Source organism: Microdochium trichocladiopsis (genome assembly GCF_020744255.1).
Source record: "Microdochium trichocladiopsis strain MPI-CAGE-CH-0230 chromosome Unknown B0I36scaffold_8, whole genome shotgun sequence".
In the NCBI taxonomy this organism is placed as follows: Eukaryota; Fungi; Ascomycota; class Sordariomycetes; order Xylariales; family Microdochiaceae; genus Microdochium; species Microdochium trichocladiopsis.
The window spans coordinates 2,049,583-2,061,869 of record NW_025763551.1 but is presented as its reverse complement, the minus strand read 5'-3'; the positions used below and the strand labels follow the sequence as shown (position 1 = coordinate 2,061,869).

The 12,287-nt window shown below is 55.7% G+C and overlaps 3 protein-coding genes across 3 annotated transcripts; 2 read left to right on the top strand and 1 right to left on the bottom strand.

The window, feature by feature from the left end:
* Positions 1-753: 753 nt before the first annotated feature.
* On the bottom strand, positions 754-1,242 carry B0I36DRAFT_330360 (uncharacterized protein). The gene has a single exon (XM_046154828.1). The coding sequence runs from the start codon at positions 1,015-1,017 to the stop codon at positions 823-825; it is 195 nt and encodes a 64-aa protein (XP_046009528.1). The 5' UTR covers positions 1,018-1,242; the 3' UTR covers positions 754-822.
* Positions 1,243-5,144: 3,902 nt separating this feature from the next.
* On the top strand, positions 5,145-5,550 carry B0I36DRAFT_156625 (uncharacterized protein). Its single transcript, XM_046148605.1, has one exon. The coding sequence runs from the start codon at positions 5,233-5,235 to the stop codon at positions 5,488-5,490; it is 258 nt and encodes an 85-aa protein (XP_046009527.1). The 5' UTR covers positions 5,145-5,232; the 3' UTR covers positions 5,491-5,550.
* Positions 5,551-8,612: 3,062 nt separating this feature from the next.
* On the top strand, positions 8,613-10,458 carry B0I36DRAFT_365893 (uncharacterized protein; the record flags this gene model as incomplete). Its single annotated transcript, XM_046159213.1, has 3 exons — positions 8,613-8,656; positions 8,814-8,938; positions 9,014-10,458. The coding sequence occupies 3 exons, from the start codon at positions 8,613-8,615 to the stop codon at positions 10,456-10,458; spliced, it is 1,614 nt and encodes a 537-aa protein (XP_046009526.1).
* Positions 10,459-12,287: the final 1,829 nt, after the last annotated feature.

Here is a 12,287-nt window from a genome sequence, read left to right as displayed (position 1 = left end):
TGTAGCTCGCCACTACCTAGCCGTGTGTGTACTTACGGACCTTGGAAGTGACCAGCTCTGGTGCATCTTGTCGTGGTGGCACGCCTGATTAGCACGAGTCTAGCACGAATTTACACTGCGACTCACTGAGTGCATCGCAAGCCGCCTTGGAGGCCTGTTGAGTACAGCAGGGCACGATGTTGACGACGCATGTGCCAACTGTGCTGTGCGGTGACGCTTCCGCACACAGCCGGCGGACCGGATCCGCACACCCCCATCCATGTTGAGGACCGCAACTAAGTGTCAAAACCAACCCTTTTGCTTCACGCCCCTCAGAATTCTCTCTCTCGAAACCGGCAAGGGCGTTGGGAATTCGCCCGCGAGATGAGCCACAAAGGTCTGCAACTGCACCTCTTTGTGGAATGCACTGCGCACACACACACAAGAACTGCTGCTGCTGCAGCGCGGGGGGAGGAGGCGCTGGCGTCGCACCTTCTGAAACTCTCTGAGCCCTTCACCTCCTGACTGCACAGCCGCGTTTGAGAATGGACCCCTCCCTCCCGCCACAACCGTGTATCACATCACAACTTCGTCGTGGGTTCGTCTTCCCTCTGCTATTGACACCGGGGCCCGGCACGGGATGGACACCTCTCCCACCCACCGCCTTGCGTGCCGTCTGGACCGGCGAGTCACTGTCCAGAAGCAGCCACGAACTCGTTGTGTCAGGTCTCGATGATTGCAACAGCCACCGCCCCCCCCCCCCCCCCCCCAATTCCCAGGAGCACTCCTCCAGGAGAACTCCTCAAGATCCGTGGGGCTGTGCAAAACAATGGCATCGAGATTTCATGCGCCTGGCAGAAGAAACCCGTGTGTCATTGTCATCGTGGATGGCGCTCTCTGATTCACATCCGACTCCTCCCCCGGGGGGCTCACCGCACCAGGTTGTCGCATCGCACGTGAAACAGATACAGCTGCTAAATGAATGAATGAATCCTGTCTCCAGTTGGGGGTTTTCTTGCGAATATTAGTATTGCCCATTCCTGACCGCGGGTTACAGATATTGATCCAATTTAAGAATAAATTTAAATAAAGGTAAAAATAAAAACAAAGCAAGTCTGACAGAATGGGGAATGAACAAGCAGCATGCTTTTGCGCACGGAACGCCACTGTTTTAAAACACAGGCGACTTTTGACTGTTTCTCTGACCTGTCAGTTGCGGAGATGTGTTTATTGCATTCCTCAGAATGCAATAGCATTGCTGCTATCAGGAGCAATCCAGCTCCGTTTCACATGCAGCATAGTTGGCCATTCTCGTTTGCTATACCCTACTCGAGGACATTGCGGGCTCTCTCAATGGCCGGATAGGGCAATTCACTGCAACTTAGGGGACACACTGTCGGAGCCTCTTGTGCCATGTGCCAGAATCGGGTTAGCAGCACGCCACAGCTAACAACTTGTGGCCGTTGTTCAACCAGCGAAACACCATCCTTGCTGGTGTATTCGCGTAGGCCCGCTGGCCGGCGAGGCGCCCGGCTCGGAGGCAAGCTGTTCCGTGCCAGGGTGCGGTGTTTTGCGAGCGTGCCACACGACTCCCGGCGCACGTGGGGATGGGGTGCGTTTTGTGTCTCGATGACGGCAAAGACCGCGCCAAGCACTGAGGCCGTCACGATGGCGAGTTCCAAAGAACAGAGGCGCGGTGTGTGACAGTGAAACAGATTTCTACCCGTCGAAACGTCCAGCGCGCTGTTCTACAACAGCTCCGGGAGGCTGAGTAAACTGGCAAACTTTATACTTGAAGCCGGACAACCATGATGCTGATGACAAAGTCGACATGTGCCTTCTCAACATCTTCACGGCCATCGCGACAGTCAACAGGTTCAGGCGTGCTAAGAAGCATGGCTTTTGTCGAAATCATTGCCGCATAGCCACAATTGGCTCGCCAAGGTTTCGTTTCGACGCCGAGCCGGGTTCTCGAGGGAAGTCTTTCTTAGTGCGGCATAGACAACATACTGAGACCATGGTACAGGCCGGGACCAGTCTTCTGTCGACAGGTCAGTTTTCTCTGGCTTGTCCATCATAGAGCCTGACAAAATGCTCATTATGAAACGGATAGGGCTTGGCTCTCCAGCATTGTTGGACGAGTCCTGTCCAGCTTGATTCTAGGAGTGCCGCGCTGCTGGCAACTGTACGTTGCAGGGAAGCGTGGGGCGATCGTGGATGTTACGGCTCAAAAATTGCACGCTGATGCTAAAGTCGTTCAACTGCCGAGCAACTGTGACGGGCAGGCATGGCTGCATACATGCGTGCATGCATGCATGCATGCTTGCTTGCACAGGTGATCAGCCCGAGTCTTGACTCGCCTGACATGGCAAGCCGAGCCGAGGACAGTCGTTGAAGATCCTCTGATCATGGTTGGCCAAACGCCGAGACGTGGACGAAGCGATGTAACCTGGGCCTCACAATCAGCGAAGAACTGCCTACCAAACCCCCGGTCTTTCACCAATTGCAACCATGAAACCCTGCACACAAAAATCTCCGGTAGAGATGAACAAGGGTCCTTTTGCACTGAAGCAACGGGCGCGGTGGAAACAGGTAGCGATCAGTCGGGATGGCTACGGTGAGTGGAGCGGTGCATCCTTTATCTAAATCCTGATCAAGGCTACTTCTTCAAGGATCAGGTATGCTTGACCTGATCGGACGACGTCGTATGTCACCTTGAGGCATATGGAACTCTTATTCGGAGCTCGGGATCAGCGCCAATCGTCGTTCGGAAACGAAGCTGGACCAAAGAGCTCCAACATGGCTGCTGTGCTAGGCAAGGCGGCCAGCATAAGTGAGCGTCATCATCAATGGCAGTGATCTGATTACAGAGAGAAGTGGCTCGCTGCCAGGGTCGTCAAATAAGTCGCCACGCCGGCTTGACACCTTGACGCGTCGTGTGTGCTGATGCGCACGTCACTCAGGCGCTGCACCGGACCCGTATGCACGTCCAACCTGCCCAGGCCTGTGCCAGTGTCTGATGCGAGGGTCAACGAGACGTCAGTGTATCATGTACATAGTGGCACCACCATGCACCATCCGAAAGCTGTCTTTGACAGTTGCTCGAGACCCAAGTGAAAAGGTCTGAGCACCGTCGCGTATAAATGCCGTAGTGGGGATAGATCATCGGGCACCGTCCCAAGAAATGTGAAGCAATTTAAAGAGACATTCGATGATCTGTGGCCGTTGGAGCTTGCTCGTCTGAGCCAGATCGTAGTGCCTGAAGAGTCGTGGTCCCATGTACAGCACCCATACCCATGCGCTTATATTTGCAGAAAAGAGGGAGAAGTGGTCAGCGTCGGGAATCGTTAGGTAAAGTTTAGACAACGGAACTTTGTCCTGGAGGATTGGAGGTGGAAAGGGACCCACATGCAAGAAGCCGATCTGTTGCCTCGATGGTGGCTTCAGACGAACTCGAGGGATTTCATGTGCAAGGCTGCAGATGTGGCGTGACAAGCATGGGTCTTCTGCTTACCCCCTGTTCGTGCTCCATGACGTGAAACCACAGCATGGGCCACATAGCTTGTGTCTGCCGTCCTTGGGAATGGAATGCACCAAGAAAAGTAAACCAGGAGAAAGACGGCGGTGCCAAAAGAGACAGTCCCGTCAACTTGTGCGGAAGTCATGGCGAAGAAAAGCTGTAGATTTACGAACATGCTGTGCTGCGCGACTTGCCGTGTGCGCGCAGTAATCTGGTTAGACTTCAAGTCATTTTCAGGACAGTCAGTGGCACCGTTCCAGCCAGCCGCGCCGCACACAGGGGACTTCTGCACAGCAGCGAGAGGTGTCGCCAGGCGAGTTACAGAGAACACCACAGTGCTGCCATCAAAAAGACCTGGGAGCATTCAGTCAGCGTTACATCCAAGTGTTCGCAGAGCGTTCCATAGTCATTCTATTGCTGGGGCTGGTCAGGCATTTGAGATGCCGAGTTGCGTGATGTGCTGTGCGCAGGAGGGCGGAATGGTCCGAGCACCAGCGATTCCGGTTAAGCGAGGGACTGCTTGGTCCCGCACACAGTCCTACGCTGCTCATTGTTGCTAATTGTGGAACATCATGCTCATGTCCGGTCTCTTTTTGAACATTGAAAGGGCTCTAGCCAGGGGCAGATGCTGTCGAACATGAGCCGGGCCGCGCTTGGCGCAAGACCGATCCTCGACGGTGCTACGTAGCGCAGAACTAGAGGGGCCTATGCGGGTGATTCTGCGCTCGCACAGACAGGCTCGAGCAGCAGCCGCTACAGTCGCGCTTGCCGCAATATCCCACGCGCATTGAGACGACTTCCGTGGTCTGGATGCGAGTGTGCGGAGGCGGTGACGGAAGGCGGGCTCTGATCTGCGGAGTCACGGTGGTGTTGTCATGCCGCCATCGGCGAGCAGGCCGGGAGAGGCTCGAATGCATGTTGTTTCCGGCTCCGGGCGTGGTCGCGGGTGCGGCAGACTTGGCTTCGCTTCCACAGGTGTTCCTCTGGCCTTCTGTGAGTTGTCGGGGGCTCTGCCCCATGGGCAGAGAGCATCAAATGTCACATGGGGAAGCACCTGGGCAGCTTGAGTGGGAGGAGCATGACGCGGCTGTCGCCGGGCGGTTTTGAAATAGAACCTGAAACCCCAGTGCGTGCCGAAGTGGGGCACCTGTCAAGCCCAGGAAGGCGCGAGCCCCCCCCATCCGAATGCACACGACCCGGTCTTTCCTGGTCGGGGATCTAGCACGATCAATCTTTTGATGTGCCCGCCAGTGTCCAAGCGAGACCAGACGACCATGGATGGCACAATGGGAGTGCAACAGTCTCCGTGTCTGGGGACCTTCAGGCGTGAAGATGAGATAACGTGCGTGTTCGGACTGCCTGCGGGGCTCTCTCAAACATGGGCACCTCTATTGATATTGTGGAGTAGTGTCTGCACTAATTCACCTTATGAGGGTTCATTTGCACATCCGGTGGTTCCAGGCGCCACACGCAAGAAAGCAGGAGGTGGTGCTGGGACTCTTCTGTGCGTCCTTAGTCCTGGGTTGTGCCTATGCCGCACGCAAGCATGGCACTGATGCTGAAAAAGCCAATGGCATATTCCTTCTGGTGGTGTCATGTCGTGCCCGGGCCAGATTGCATAAACCTTCCATGGCTGGCCGTCATTTTGAAACACGCTTTTCTGCAAGAGAGCAAAACCCTAATCCCTTGAGCTTCAACGCCTCCTGCCTCCCGGTGCTGATGATATCTTCTAGATGACTTCGGCCTTGAAACATCCCGGGGGGAGAGGGACTGTGTTGCTGCTGCTGCTGCTGCTGCTTTCGACAGGTCGCAAGATGGCATTCTCTCCTAGCAAGAGCGAGCCTCAGATTGATGCACTTTGGTCCTTGTCAGGACCGGGTAGCGTTCGTTCAGGGCTCGCGCAAATCCTGAGATCCCTGCCGTCGCTGGCACCCTGGTCATGGTTGTTGTCTGTCCTGATCACTCTAATCCAGGGGGTGTCCGGCAGTTGAGCTTTCTGCGACGATCCAGTCCAGGCTGGACTTGCTAGGTATCGCAACATTCGCCAGGTTCGGGCTGGCGACGCCAAGCTCCCAGACAGTGCGGGAATGTGCCGGCAACACGATCTTTTGTCAAGGTTGTTGTCCTGCTGGGATGTCGAACGAGGCTCGAGGGGTCGTAGGGCAACAGGGCTGTTCTAAACTTGGTTCAACGCGTGCAGGGACCACTTTGAGTCTGGTGCTTGTCTGAAGTCGGAGGTCTGAAGTCGGAGGCCTGAAGTCTTGAGGTCTGAAGTCTGTGGTCCAAAGTCTGGTCATGTTGGAGAGAGGCAGGCAGCGTAGCACCCGCACCCGCGCCCGGGCAACTGCCGCAACTCGAGGTGGCATCGCCTGCAGCCTTTCTCTCTCCTCCATATGCACAGCAAGCCAGCACAAATTTGACAAGGCCACGCGCCAGCCAGCAACGCTGGTCTAATCACCACAGCACCATCAACAGAGAAGGACAGCCCAGACTGCAAGCAGTATCCGGCATCCCTGCCCCGGCAGCTGCCAAATGGATGCAATTAGCTACAGCACCTGCTTCAGCCACGTCCCGCCTGCAGCTCTGTCGCACCGGCTCCGCCTGAAGCTCAGTCTTCTTCCACCAGTCGCAAATTGCCATGGTTCCCCGAGCCCATCATGGTACAATCAGGGACGCCCCGGGCTGCTCCGTGTCCGCTGTCAGTTGTGGCTCCTGATCTGGCCGCAGTGGGCTCACACTAGCCGGCTCCCACAAAGGTCTACACGCTAGCGATCATGAGAAATCCTGACGGAGGGCGGCGCCAGCACGGCAGCTTCAGGGGGCACCCCTGGCTGCAACGGCCGAGGTCGCGTCTGGGACACAACATGACAGGCTGCAGAGGCCCCTTGCTGGCCCGTTCCCTGCGAAGATCGATATGCGGAGGCCTGGGCGAGGTCAAGGCAAAGGGCAAGCCACGACATCTCTGCATGCAGCCAGCCCCATGATCTACAACGGGCCACTGTGACGCGCAAGGGTCGTCAAAATCCAAAACAGCCGGGGACTCATCCGTCCGCGGGATCTCGAGCACTAACTGCACGCCTTCACACCAGAGGCGGCTGGATCGCATTTCAGGCCTCGCGCGAATCGGACCACCCCTGGGCTTGAATGGGGTCACTCTGCCGCCCCCGGCCCTGTTCGCCTTCCTGCTCGACGCATCCTGGACGCGGCTCCCAGCTTGTTGAGATCCACGATGTCACACAGCCCAGACTTCAGAGGTACCCGGTGGCCCATTGCCTGTTCTGGCCTACTGCGTGCCGGGGCCCACGTCCCATGGCCTTCCCTCAATGTGTTCCCGTCGAGCCTCCTCGAGCCACATTGTCCATTCTGGCCGTCGCCACCATCAAGTGCAGTCACAGATAGCGGTGCACCTCTGGATGAAGCTGCTTTGCAAAATAGAGTGCGTGGCCAAAATCAACCCAGCATCACTGGGCAGGTTGTCTGTAGCCCGGGGTTCATCGTAAGTCTCAGTCATACAGCACTAAGCGAGAGGGCTGAGGTGGAATTGTTCTCCGTGGCCTGGGTATATCAACCTTGTCAAAACCTACTAATTCATGCGTCCAAAGCACAGCCATCGTCACAGTCGTCTGAGAACTGCCAACCTGCTGGGACGGCCAGGATCATACTTGGCCAGGGTCGAGGGGCTGCCTTTCCGCGTAGCATCGTCCCCCCAACTCCCCCACGGCATCTTCCACTCCTTACCCACCAAGTCCCTCCTAACGGTGGACACTTGGCTTCAGTCCATTACAACGGCACGACGGTGGGACGAGAGTTCTTGCGTCGACAGCATATTGACCGCTCGAGCCCTCTGATAAGCGACCCGACCGCACCACGCTTCGTTGCGCAGTTTCGTCTGAACGACCTTCAAGTCTCACCATTCTCTCAACCGGACGTTGTCAAGGCGCTCCCCTGAGGACTAGCGCAGTTCGGATTTCCCTAAAACAGTGACCTGATTCCTTGTCCACGGAGCAGGAATCCAAGGCTGGCCTAGTGGTCACTCTGTTTTCTGGCTTTGTTTCAACGCTCGGATCGTGCCAGCCCCAGCTCGGCGGGCGGCTCTCACAAATATCCGTTCCCCATCCTTGCTAGTCTCACGCTGGTTCCCCTCCTACCCACTTCGAATTTGGCATATGGTCTTGGTCTAAGCCTCCCACATAACAGGCGACGCTTGTGGTTTATATGATAGGCCCCGTGGTCGACCCGGCACCACTCACACCCAGGCGCTTCACTTCCGCTACACATCTCCTTCGAACCCATCGTCGGACGAGTAGACACCGGCTGTCCTCCTAGCAGACCACCATTCTGCCTTCGTCCTGGATGACGAGCACGACTAGACGGCAGGACCCCGAATGAACTTTTATGTTTCCGCTCAATCACGACCTACTTCATTGCCTTGAACACCAGCGACCAAGCCACTGAAGACGTCCAGTAACTGATGAAGGAACAAGACTACGGCACTATACCATCTCAACCAACCTAACGCACCATGGACGTCACATCACTCCTGAACACTACGGCGAGTGCGAGGCACCTCCCACAGAATGGGGTGACACATCGCGCAGCCACCCCTCCACCAGAAGAGAGCACCATCGTATACGACAACTCAGACACAACGCCATCGCCGCGAACCACAGCGTCAAAACGAGTTCCTGCTACCACCCCTCCCCATGGGAGCAGGATTCCATGGGACGCGGGGGGTTACTCGCTCGCTCTCGCACTGGAATCGAAATGCTCCAGCATGACGGGAAAACCCAATCTCCCGTCCGAGTCCTTAGGAGAGGGCGGCAGCCCTCGTTCGCCTTGGCACAAGATGTCAGAAAGCCACAGCAGCCGGTCATCTCATGCGTCATCTTCGAGTTTCTGGTCGCAGACACATTCACGACTCTCATCCATTTCTACTGTGAATGGCCTTCAGACCATCCCTGACGTTTCCACACTTGAGATCGGAACCAAACCAGATCTCGAGCAACCAGGGAATTGCCGACCTAGGGACTTGCGACCTACACCACTCTCAGATCTACCTTTTATCAACGCACAAACACAACATGAAAGCCCAATATCACCATCGGATGCAGTCATGATGATTCGCAGTCACGTTGGTGCTCCCACCAATCCGACACAGTAAGTACTTTATCTCAGCATTGGGAGCAAGACTTCCGAGTGCAGCTTCAGCATACACAGACGCCGCTTTAATGTGACCACGAGCCAATCTCGCTCGTCACTGCCATCGTAGTCGAGACACAAGCACGAGCCACCGCTAACACAGAATCAACAACAGCTCCAGTCGCCATTTGCTCCATGTTCAGGACCTTTCTAAACACAAGAGAACGATTTCAGCACCTGACTTTGCGCCAGCGGAGGCGAACCGCGGGCCTGATGCTCTGAGGACATCCATGCGACCTGGTACACCTTGTTCCGATTCAAACGACTCTGCCCCTACGGACAGCCTCGTTGTCTCAGCTAATTGCAGCGGTACAGAGGGCAAAGCCGCTTCTGAGTCTGCAGATGAGGAGATCAAATGCATGTATGTTGAGAACTGCGACACCAACTCGTCCCTCCGTAAAGCAATCTCGCACATTTTTGGCCGGAACAAACTGTGCACTCGCATGATTCCTGCACACGTCTGGGTGCATTATTGCCGAAAGCACTACCAACGAAGCCGATACCGCAATGCTCAAGAATATGCCAAGCTGCAAGCGGAGCTTGTGCAGCGACAAGTCATGCGGATTCAGGCCTGGAGCGACTGCAACAAAGCCTCAGGGCAAGGCAGCGTCGTTTCGAACTGGTCAATCTCGATGCGCAAGCGGGAGCAGAATCGAGTGCAAGAGAAGTCAAAGAAGAGATCCTTGACCGGCGAGAGCGAGGAAGATGACGACTGCGCCGACCGCGCTGTTGCCAATGGTACAGCAGTGCCTGACTGGCTCCGTGAGAAGTGCGGCGAGGGCTATAGCACTTCGGAGATTGAGGCCATCACTTCTCGCCTCAAGGAGAACGTTGACAATGGCACATTGGCGCAGATTCCCGATATCGAGATCCTGCCAAACATAAGTGCAGATTCGGCCGAAGATGGACGCTCTCGCAGCATGTCGAAGCGTAAGCCTAGCACTCTTGTTGCCCATCGCCGAGCGCAGTCGGTCACCATCCGAGTGTGCCCTCCTGTCAATGACTACCCGGATCGATCCGCCATCCATGCGATTCCATTTGTCCGGACTAGCGAAGCAGGCGAGATGTTTCCCGCTCGCAAGAGGCACAGGGCCGGCACGGCTTCTTACAACGGATTCTGTTATACGACTCAAGACCTGGTGCCGCCTGGACAAGTGCATCGACCAGCCCCGGTTACGCCTTTGTCATACGGGCTACCTCACCGGCCTGCCGTGACTAGCGTACTTGACAACTACTGCACTTCACCTTATGACGAGAACTCGCCTAGACATTCTGGCGGCTATACTCCTCAGCGGCCAGCGCTTGCTGTACAACAAGCTCGTCTTCCGTTTGCTCGCCCTCTCTCACCACCAGCAGGAATGGACAGATCGCGACGCATGTCTCACGGTCGCTCGCACTCGGAGCTGTCGGGGTTCACCTACCACAGCAACGAATTCACTTTCCGCAGCCCGCCACCCTCCCACGCGAGTCCATTCACGGACAGACACCGACTTGCAAGCTCGTATGGCTACGACGCCACTCACTTGAGTCCTCTAGAGGCTCACCACCAGGCCCCGAGAAGTGCCTGCGAGCAGGGTCAAGGCATACACAGACTGCCTCCTTGGACATCCCAGTCTTCGGGCGGCCAGGTGGCCTCGGACCCGGCATTCTTCACCTTGCATCGCCACGCGCGTAATCTGAGCACGCCCGTGGCGTTCAGGGAGAGCCCGCCACTGGGTGGCTCACCGTACGAACAACATGCCTGCTACCAACACGCATGAGCGTCGTCGCCTTGACAGCTATCTCCCTGCCCGGTTGTTGAGGCCGGCACAGATAGCCGACAGGCTGGCAATTCCCACTCCCCCCCGTTGCACTCTAAGACCATGAGCTGCAAGCACCTCGGCAGGCCCGGAAAACGGAGGAAGTTGGCGGCATCGACGGCCACTCGACAACCACAACACACCAATCAACCGGCAACCTCCTCTATTTCGTTCGTTATTATTGGCATACAATGCACACAGGAGCTTGGACTTTCATTTCTTTTTCTTCGTTTTTTGATACCATGGGAAACATCTCCCGCACATGTTTAGACTATATTGATCTTGGGAACGGGCTATCTGCACATGGACAGATGGTTCCTATCAACGATTGACTCCAGCAAGGGGAGCCTTTCTGATTTTCTTTTCCTACTTTAATGTCACCCTTCGATAATGTCCAGCCCTCGAGGACTTCTCTGGTTGTATTGGGGGTTAATCAGCGCGGGAATGGGGGGAAAACACGGGAAAGGACATGGGAACTTGGGCCAAAGGATGGTATGCCAAGATAATCTTCCCCCCTTCCGACGACCGGCCAAGGACAGGTTTCCTTCAACTCGGCGACGGCACGGGGGGAACGACTTGTGCATTTAAAGGAAAAGTACAGAAAATACCAAATACTTCATGGACCATGCTGCGGCAACTTGCCCTTAATTGTTTTTTTGACACGGTGGGGGATGAGAGTGGTACTACATGCTGATGCCCAGGGAGGAAGCCTGTGGATGTTTTCGTGGCCTTCTCATTATTCCGATCATCAGCTTCTGACATCAGAACACTCTGTCCTCCTGAAAAGCACATTTCCTCGTACCGTCGTGGCAGTGGTCGAGATTCATGATTTTCAACCGTGCAAGAGTGCCCTGCGCTCGTGGAAGATGGGATACCCTCCAAAGAGCAAAGCAACAGAAGGAGAAGATTTGGGAGCTTACCCAGATCGGGGGGAAGCAGGGAGACTTGACTTTGTTTGAGGTTGTGATGGTCGACCTCGATTGAAAAGGTGCTCTTCTGTGTGTGTGTGTGTGTGTGTGTGTGTGTGTGTGTGTGTGTGTGTGTGTGCCTGGACTTCACGAAACATCTTCGGCATTGCCAGAACTTGCGGGCACCCTTCGGAGAGGTATGGAAACTTGGTTCAAGATGATAACGCCGAGCGGGGGAGTCTATGTTAGCCGGGGCAGAGCCGTGAACCATTTTCCCAGTCGGGGTGTAAGTCCAGTATCATTCCCGCTTCTCCGCTCAATCTGAAGGAGGGAAGAAAGACAGAGCCAGAGAGAGAGAGAAAACCACGTGTTGGTGGAATCAACAGTTCTACAAGATCTCGCTCGCTGTTCTTGAGGATCACGCTGTGGATCATGGACTTCACGACGTGGGTTGAACAGTCACCGCATGCTGGAAGCGGAATGTCAGCAGCCATCTGGGAGTTGCACTCGAAGCGACATCGGTGACGGGTAAGCGTAACTCCGGAAGCTGGTCTTTCATCTGCCATCACGTGCGCGCCACACCTGCGCTTTGCTCAGCTCAGGGAGGTTTCAAGCACGCTTCAATCTCACGGATGCCCTGAAAAGGTGGTTCTTTTGGGCTGGGGTCGCGCAATAATCGGTCACGGTGTGGACCTCAAGGGTTCCGAGTAAACCGATAGGCATTAGTGTCTCTTTGATGCTTGTGTGTGTACCGGTAGATATGGCACCACACGACCAGGGGGGCCCTGTCATGACCTCACTGGGTCCTCCGGCTCTCCAAGGCGACGCAATCGAGAAATGCTACAGGACGTCGCGCGCGCACTTTTCAAGCCTTTGGTTGCT